This window comes from Primulina tabacum, chromosome 14 (assembly GCF_025594145.1).
Source record: "Primulina tabacum isolate GXHZ01 chromosome 14, ASM2559414v2, whole genome shotgun sequence".
Taxonomy (NCBI): domain Eukaryota; kingdom Viridiplantae; phylum Streptophyta; class Magnoliopsida; order Lamiales; family Gesneriaceae; genus Primulina; species Primulina tabacum.
In genome coordinates this window covers 33,614,187-33,624,272 of record NC_134563.1, presented here as the reverse complement: position 1 = coordinate 33,624,272, position 10,086 = coordinate 33,614,187, and the positions used below count along the sequence as shown (strand labels likewise).

General features: G+C 30.7%; 1 protein-coding gene across 4 annotated transcripts; it reads left to right on the top strand.

Annotated features, from left to right (window-relative positions):
- The first annotated feature begins 3,543 nt into the window (after nt 1-3,543).
- On the top strand, nt 3,544-6,839 carry LOC142525461 (uncharacterized). Of its 4 annotated transcripts, none has more exons than XR_012815076.1 (3): nt 3,544-4,112; nt 4,247-6,048; nt 6,384-6,839. XR_012815076.1 is itself a non-coding variant. In XM_075629762.1 (3 exons), exons 1-3 carry the CDS (start codon nt 3,834-3,836, stop codon nt 4,327-4,329), a joined length of 264 nt encoding a protein of 87 aa, XP_075485877.1. In that variant the 5' UTR covers nt 3,544-3,833; the 3' UTR covers nt 4,330-5,043. The 4 variants fall into 4 exon arrangements, 2 of the variants coding, with proteins under 2 accessions (XP_075485877.1, XP_075485875.1); XR_012815077.1 differs by having other exon boundaries at nt 3,544-4,092; nt 6,384-6,838; XM_075629762.1 differs by lacking the exon at nt 6,384-6,839 and having other exon boundaries at nt 3,544-3,962; nt 4,041-4,092; nt 4,247-5,043.
- Nucleotides 6,840-10,086: the final 3,247 nt, after the last annotated feature.

The window sequence follows — 10,086 nt, the reverse complement described above, 5'->3', positions numbered from 1 at the left end:
TAATGAATAATATTTTTATAAGCTCATAATAAAATTTTATTAAAAGAACACTCAAAATAATGAGTAGTCTTTTATAAAAAAAATATAATCATTATTGACAATTTGATCAACATCGTTCTACATTCCATTGGCTATGATATCCCTTCATGCATTAGCATTTGCTCGTTGTTGTTTTTGAGTATTAAATAACTTATCAAAGTCGTCACCTTCATAAACTTGTGCTAATGAAGACAATTGAGTTTCAGTATCTAGTTCAATTTGAAATTCATCAAATTGACACTTCTTTCAAAGAAAATTGTGTAATATAGCACATGCCAATACAAACCCTGTTAGGGGTGGGAAAAAATACCGAATTTTCGGTATATCAAGATTACCATAACAAAAAAATATTGAATTTACCGAATTTTAAGTATACCAAAGATTTCGATACGGTACGGTAACAATACCGAATTTTTCGGTACGATAACGATAATCAATTTGAAAATTTTGGTATATACCGAAATACCGGAAAAATATACAAAAATTTTAAAATATATAATATTTTAAAACATTAAATTATAAATTTTTTTAAAATGTAAGGTTTTTTTGGTTTGGTATACCGAAAATTTTGGTATAGTATCGGTATGAATTTGCTTATACAATAATTTAATATATATATTAACTAAAATTAAAGAAAATAATTAAAAATAATGTTATATAATAATTAATAAAAAAATTAAATTTTAATTATGTTTTTAAAAAGTACAAATAAAAGGAAAAATAAATATATGAGAAAAGAATGAAAGTTTGTATTGAATTTGGGAGATTACTCAATTAAATGTACATCCAAATCTTTAAGTTGAATCAAAGACTTTTGTTGACATTTTATTGTTGTACCTTAAACTATAATTCTTGTACTTAATAGAATTCCATAGAGTCATTAAAAGTATATTGACATTTTGAATATCTATAGACTTTTGTAGAATTTTTAAAAGTCAAGTTTGAATACCACATGACTTTTTAAAATTCTACAAAAGATTACATTGAATACCACTAAACTTTTATGGAGTATATAAAAGTCTAGTTTGAATACCTCTAGACTTTTAAACTCCATAAAAGTCATTAAAAGTCTATAACCAATACACCCCCCCTATATGAAGAGTTAACAAAGGTCAGACATCAGAAGCAAAGATGAACAAATCTGGTCTCAGATTTCCCTAAACTCTCCTGAGATCTTAAAAAAATCCAAAAGACGGTACATAACTATGGGAATCAGCTATATCATGTATCAATAAAAATTGAGAAAATCATTGAAAAACAAAAAGAAATTCTGGGAACATCAAAGAATATTTAAACAAGAATCCAAACTCTAGAACAACAACTAAGTTCTAGTAAAAAGATATAAGAATAAATATTATCATCATCATTTGACACTTAACCCTTATTACATCAAAGAGATAAAGCCAATGTAATGTCAAAACATTTGACCGACGAAGAAAATGATCAATGTGATTAAAAATGTATCCAAAAAAAAAAAAAAGAAATTAAGCTTATGATAATTATAGAAAAGATTGATCTAGAATATCTTCAAAACATTAAAGAGTTTTTTGCAAATTTCAAAATTGTAGATCTATCGATGAATACAAAAGTTAGTGAACCTCCATCGATAAATTGGTCATCTTCCCATGAACCACCACAAGAAAGGGTGAGATCTCATAATACAAATATGAAAGGACCTTAAACAGATTTTCATATATGTGGAGAAACACACCTAGCGGGAACAAGATCAAGAAAAATCAAGTTCCATTACACCAAACACCTTTATGCGAAGTCTATTTTAGAACTAGTACATCCTTATGTGGTTATATTTAACTTTGTTATACTGAATTTTAAAAACAGAGAAGATAGCATTGATGCCTGGACATTGGCTATGAAAATCGCAACATGAACATTTGATCTCAACAAATAATGATTCATTAAACTTGTATAAACGAGTTTGATATTATCAGTTAAAATCGCCTAGTACATAACTTCGGCATAAACCAAAAATTCAGTCCTAGCCGAATAATATCTTAGTAGATAGCTGAGAGAATGATTACCCTATTTAAAGCACAATTTATCGGGGTAACATTCATGACACAGAGAAGAAAAAGAAACATACTCAAGCTATGTATAGTCTTGAATTACATGACATATGTTTGGTGGATGTATAGAATTCATGAGTCAAATAAAATATGTCAATGCAAATTTTATTCACCAAAATGCCAAGTTTCTGGAGAGAAATGTCAATCAGGGAATATGTCCCTATAAATCCAGATATTTTGGCACAAATGGCATCTTTTCTTAAAGAAAAAATGGCATAATAGTGTCATATGTCATCATTACAAAAGAATTAAGGAGTATTAATAAATGTACTTCTTTTTGTTGTAACGAAAATTATCTTCAAAAAATCATTAGAAGTAAGCCACAAAGGTAGGAAAAAAAGATATCTAGATCTCATCCTTATGTCAGAAGTAAAAGAAGTGGAAGTAGTTCTTAGAAACCAAAAACAATATGGTATAGACAAAAAGCCAGATATTACAAATTTGGACAAAGAAGTGGACAATCAAGAAGTAGGGTAACATCTCAAACATCGAACTCATCTCAAAGCACGAAGTTGTATACCAACAAAGAAAACTCTCAAAATAGCTCAAACCTCGGCTGATGAAAGTTTTAAATATTGTAATTGCTGGACATGTGGAACAAGAGGCCATATTTCGACCAAGTGTCTAGAAAATGACAGAAAGTGAATAAAACGCTTCGAACCAACTCTGAGCATTGAAGAAGTGGTTTATTTCCAAGATCTAGTCCAAGTATACTATTTTAAAGATATTCCTTCAAACGAGACTATATATGAAGAGGAAGGAATATCGAGTCAGTGATAATTTGATGGAACATAATCAGAATCATATCGAAGACGAGGTGTTTCGACACGAAACATGTGAAGACTTGTCTGCTTTCTTCAGCCAGCCAAAATATCTCATAACACAGTTAAGAAGATCACGAGTGAAGATATTAGCATACAGAGGTATCAAGTATTCTCTGTTGGACAGGTAGAAAAGTTCTTAGAAAATCTTTGTCTACAAAACAGAAAGTATCATCTAATCTATAACGTCTCTGAAAGGGAAATGACAATATGGAACTTACGGGAAACCGGATAGATGCAATTAATTACTTGTAAAGAAATTAAGGAGGAATTGCAAAACCACTAGATATAAGTAGCACGAACCATGTCTTGGATTTATATTGGAGCAATCCAGCTTATGATAAAAGCTACTTTTAAATAAGGAATATATTCACTTATTGACATCGTTATACGCAATAAACGAATGAAAATCTTCAAGATTCAATACTAGGAACAATATCAAGGAATCTATGTGCAGAAAAAATTATAAGAGTAATTTACCAAAAAATTGCTTATAAGCCGCCATATTGAGATTTCACCTAAACTTTAATATTACATCAAAATATTAATCGAAATGCTGGATAAAAACTTTGGTACAAGATGAAAACACCATCGATTTATCTTTTACTATTTATTAAAGTTAAGCATCTAATACTAACTGAATGGTGTCTTGGTCTGTTTTATAAACTACCTATATTACCCTTCACACACACACCACGTTCATAGGTTCCCTCCCACCAAATCAGACACTCTTCTTCTCTCCCAAACCAAGAGCCGCACAAAAACAAAATGTGATTTCCCGTTTCTCCTCTTCTTCAATTCCTTTTCTCACTACAAAAAATCTAATCGAAATTTTCAGAACCTTCGAAGTCAATTATATGATCGTCAATGGCGGATCCATGAAGAGTGAATGATCGGTTATGGTAGACCGCCGCAACATACGGTTGCTTTGGATCTGAACTTGGCTGATGTTCAAAAGAAACGGCTGTTATTGTGGATTATGGGCACGAGGAAGAGGGCAATGTCTCCTGAAGTTGAGGTATACATTTGTAAACGTACTGAAAGGTATTGAATTCTACTTTTTCTCCAATTTGGATTGAATGATCGGTGATTGTAGGATGGAGAAATAGTGGCGACTGGTCGAGTAATGTCTGTGAAGATTTACACGGGTTTGATTCGCGATCATCGTGTATTTAATTTTTTTATATTTTCTCTCCCTAAACATTTACACGTTTAATTGAAATGGAAATGTTGTCTGGATTTTATATACATATCAATGGACATAATTTGTATGGTTTTTTAGTGATTCCTTTGTTGATTTAGGTGTTCCTGCATCCGGCACCAAGAACGGCTGTGGCACATCTGGCGGAGTGGCACAGCATACAAGAGCCCAATTCACACTCTGAAAAAATGGGTGTTGTTTAATTTCGGTTGCCCCACGTCTATACGCAAGGCGATGCTGTGGCTCTTTCACAAGCAAGCCTCTGATCAAATCTCTTGCAGCAAAGCTAACGGTAGGCGTTTCGGGAAACCTCAAGGACTGTCCAACAACATTAAACAAAGTAGCTCTATTTCCAGCACCCTTAAAAGGAGTTCTCCCGAACAAGAGCTCATAAAGAAAGATCCCAAATGTCCACCAATCCACTGCACTGCCGTGGCCATCGCCTTTTATTATTTCGGGTGCCAAGTATTCGTGCGTGCCTACAAAGGACATGGACCGAGCATTTGTGGGTTAGGCTATAAGTTCAGGAAGAGGGGTGACATGGTTATGTATTTCATTTTTTGGTTTGGATTTCTTTTCTTTTTTTGGGTTTTTAAGGAAACATGGTCCAAAACACGTTGGTTGGATACAAGCTGGCTGGATCACACACGATGGTTCGATGCAAGAAGGCTGGACACAGTAGCCTGCATTCTTGGATTCTGTGTTGGGAACCGAGGATTTGACTAAGGTTGGGCTCACAGCACATCTCAAGGAGAGGTCGAAATCTGACAACATTACGTGTCCATCTTCCCTTACTAAAACGTTTTCTGGTTTAAGATCTCTGTAAATGATCCCAAGCATGTGCAAATACTCTAGATGTATCACAATATAATATCAATGGTATTATTATTTTAATTCACTTAGATCAAATTCCTCTTTACCATCATTCCAGTGCATATTTGTTTATTGGAATTGAAGTATTCATATTCCAGTTAGTTCCATTCTGGTATTTAAATTATTTAATTGAACATCATCAAACATTGGGTTTTTTGGTACATGCAAGTGCGATAAGCATATTATTTGTGATAATATATGCAATTGCAATAAGCAAATTGAACGGGGTGATCTAAAGTTTGTACTCATTTCTCATTTATACTCCGACATTGATGCAAAGTTGAGACCTTTAGGTATGGCTTCTTAGGTTAATATACAGTTTTTTATAACTACCAATTTTTCATATCTTTTTCATAGTATTCAGTGTATCAAAAGGATCTTATTTTATTTATTTTTTGTCTTTGGCTGTGTTGATAACAATCTTTAGTTTTTAAAAACTCATTTCTCATTTATACTCTGATAGTGATGCAAAGTTGAGATCTTTATGTAGGGCTTCTTAGGTTATTTACATTTTTCCATAACTTTTTAATCATATTCAGTGTATCAATGTTCTGGTAAGAGAAAATTTTGGTTTGGAATTGGATGCAATGTTTTTATGTCACCTTATGTTGATTTGTTCTTCAAACAAGATAATCGAGTTTTGCGGTTTTGTATAAAAGTACTTGGAATTTTTTATGCTCGTGAACATTTAAACTTATTGAACTTCATAATGATCATTATGTTGTCTCAAAATACACTTTTTATTCTGTCATACGTTGTCATATTACCTCATTCTGAAACTAACAAATTTTAAACTTTTATTTACAATATCTGAGTTTTGACCATTTTATTGTAAGAGTAAGATAAACAGTGATCAAACACTACATCTAAAATAAAAAATTTTAAATTTTTATTTATATTTCTCTTGCATCTATCTAAACATTGAAAAATGGAATCCACGAGTTCACGAGAACATAGACCAAACATCAATGTCAATAACATGTCTTCTATTCAAAATGACGTCGCAAATCAACAACAAAGGTCTCCGCATGTATGATATTTTTTTTCTTTCAAAATTTCAAGTAAACATTTTGATACTTTATTATGGAAAATTCTAAAAAAAATAGAAAAAATTTATATTTTAACAATCAAATTCATTCATGATCAATCAACATAACACAATGGTATTAATATATATAATTTTTTATATCTTTCATATTTAGACAAAAATGACGATATATAGACAAAATATAGTTTCAAATAGTTTACGACAATGCCATGTATGTACATGAACAAAAAATTCGTTCAAATTTTTCTGAAATGTATTCCATTATTATTTTGTCATTTTCACAAGTACATTAACTATTGGTCTATGATTCTATGCAGGACATGACAAATCCAACTCTTACTCATGGAAAGACGACAAATGCTAACGCATAACGAACGTGAAAGAATACATTCTATGACCCAACAACGACGACAATCTTACCTTGCTCGACGTCGATCAAATTACCAAATTAGAAAAATGGATTTGACTTCTTCCATTTCTACTTCATCTTTGTATTCTTCATTTTGGTCAAGTGATCTACTTACAATATTTCGGTTTTTTTATCAAATAAAAGGAGTTTGCCAATTTCTACTTTATTTACCATGTATTTAGCGAAATACTTGCAATAGTTTATATTTTGTTCTGTCATATCAATTTTTTATTGCACGCTTTAATAGATTGTTCTATTTATTTTATATGTTTATGTTGTACTATGATATGATTCGATAAAATGAATATTTTCTTATTACGCTAGACCAAAGTGGGTTTAACTTATGCATAGAATGCTTAAAGATAACTACAATTTTAATTTTTTTTGTTCTATTTATTAGCTGAATGAAGATGACAAATTTTAGGTTTTTATATTCAATAAATTTTTGTTTCATGATATTCTCATATTTTTTGAACAATCTTTTGACTATTTGTTTACTTCTTTTACATTGAAGTTTATCATTATTTCACATGAGATGATATTACTGCTTCAAAATAATATTATTTTTATAATCAACACATATATCATGTTTTGGTGTCAAGTACAAAATGTTTAAGCTTTGGAATCCCTTGCTTTTCATGGATCAAGTACAAAATGTTTTGGTGTCATGGTGTTGTAATATCATGAATGTTTAATATATTAGCCTCATATATTCATGACACACGCAACGCGTGTGCCTCGGTGGCTAGTTTTTATGATATATGATGCAGACATTTTGCTAGGAAATAATTTCTTTCAAATGTTTAAATCTTATATACAAGAAAATAATAATTAGAATATCAGTGTTCACAACAACACGTGATCATACAATCATAGTCCATAGACGGTGATATGTATTTTACAGAAAATTGACAATCCAGTTTCGCAGCAAGCGCGACGATGAAGGAAAACTTCTGAAATTATATACGATTTAGAGAAATAATGCTTCAATTAAGAGCATATCAAAATATGCAATCAGAAGAAATGGAATTCCTCAAAATAGCTCTATACCAGAATGATGTAAAGTTCGAATCAAAAGTATCCCTAAAATATGTCAAGAAAATGAATAAATAAAACTACAATGAATATCTCGTTGCATGGTGGAAAAGGAACCAACTCTAGGCCACCTTTAAAATTAAGGAAGACAAAGAATATGAGTTTGTTAGGTGTAAGCTTATCCCAATTAACATAATTTATCAAAATGATATACATATTAGTATCAAGGGACATTCAGACATTAGTTTAATTAAATCAGGAATTTCATCATACATCAGTCATTGTTTTCTTGTAAGAAATCATGGTGAAAAAATAAAAAATAAACTCATATTAGTTATTAATTATTTAAAAATTAATAAAATGAAATCGACTAATTCATCACATATATTTCAAAGAAAGATGAATAATCTATTTAAAAATTATTTTAAATTTATTTGTTTATACTGATGATGTTTTCATAGCATCTAAAAATATAGATGACATATTAAATATTTAGAGAATTTCTTTGAGATGTGTAAAAAAGAAGGACTAGTTTTATCGGAAAAGAAATATAACAATCATGCAAATATTGTAGTTGACTATTAGTAGAAGCAGAAATCATAAGATGATATATCAACGAAATACTTGCAAAAAAATTTACCTTAAAAGTTGATGATATGCAAGTAAAAGCTTCCTTGAAAAATATAATTGAATCTAAATGCGAGAAGGCTAGATTATTGAGATAGCGTATTTGTATAAAAATTATATTTTTGATATTGTTATTATTAAATCTCATTAAAATATTACTGCAAATTTCTTAACAATAGATTGACAACGCTAATGTCGATATCATCATTAAAATGCAGAGACATTTCGAAGGAACACCTTGAAATGCTTCAAATGAGGTCAATAAATTTGCCTTAAATACAAAAGTTACAGGTGGGATGCAACAAGTTTACGTGCTTATACTCAGTCATGATCTGTATTGTAAAAGCTAATCCTCCATGATATTGAGAAGCCATTGGTTTCCGAAATTGAGAATTTTTGAGTACAGAGCTTATTCATAGAGTAAGTGATTCAAGATCCCTTAGCACAAGTGCTAAGTCGGGATCATCTTTAGATTAATCAGCCAAAGCAAAAATTGAAGATCCAGATCCTAATCTCGAGCCTTCAAGTCAACCCTTCACATCGGAGATTGAAGAGGGATAGATCAACATTAGACCTCTAATTGAAAAAGAAAAAGCTAAGTTGGGTACTAACGAGTTTATAGTTTCTTCATTTAAGGTATATCAACATAACTGAGAGAAATTGAAAACAAGAATATGTATCAACTCGGCTTCAATCCGAGTTGATATAGTAAGAAATTATCGTATGATATGGATGAAACCAAATTCTTATTTCAAGGAGGTGAATGTATTATATGAATTTGAGGTTCTTGTCTCAGTTTATACTACATTACCAAGCTTATCATAAATATCAATACTACCAAAATGGATCCAGAAAGTTGTTATGAAACATGGGTAAATAATGATTATTTGTCAAGATGAGATATTATGTAGCTTTACTTTTTCCATGATGCACCAGAACTAGCCGAGAAATTATCACATGAAGCATTTCAATTCATCAAGTTGAGAAAACCAGACATGAACATTCAGAAGTTCATAAAGGATCTTCCGAAAAATGAAACACATTTTATTTCATCACTCACCGAAGACGATGTCTCCAATAGACGAGCATGAGGATTATGAGTCTGCCTCACAGAAATGGACAAAGTCAAGTTTTCATTTAGGTTTTATCAAAATTCTGTAAATGGATCTTTATGTTAAATACTATGATAGAAAAAACTACAAGTTTTGCGCAGAAATATTTGAAAATAAAAGAAATCTTTTGTGGAACAACAACCTGTCGGGGAGTAAAAAAAACTCGTCGGAAACTTTGCAACATGGCTCATGTAGAAAGATAGTTAGAAAAAATCTGCCGAGAATTCCCGAACCAGAAAGAGTCATAATTTGGGAAAGATTTTTGGCCATATCTGGATAAAAACATAATGCGGAGACAAGACAAAGTTGTGAAAGTTCACACAAGTCACGTTTTTCCGGGGACTATATAAAAGCAAAAGATTTCCTGATAAATGTAAAGAAGGCATGTGATATAAAAACTCAATTAGTGGAGGATGAATCATTCAACCACCACAACATGACATAACACTAACAAGTGTTACACCTAACTAAAAGATGTTTTCAGCCACAACTAGCAAAGCAACTAACAAGTTTGAAGTCCAGTTCATATCCACCAAGATTTCTATATATATCAGGACATACGGAAGATGAAGACGTAAAAACTAAATGAAACTAGAGTTTGAAGATTTTTTTGTATTTGCCATTAATTTTTATATTTTTGTATATTTGAAAGTCATTTAAAAAAAGTAAAAATAAAAAAGAAATTAACCAACTTCATCTTTCAAACTCAAATAATATTGTTCTTGTTTGGCCCAACAAAAAAATGCAAATAATAATAATATTTTTTTTTGGATAAACAAGAATAATAAGTTTTATTCAGAATAATACAGATTAAAATTACAAAATTCACTTTATAAT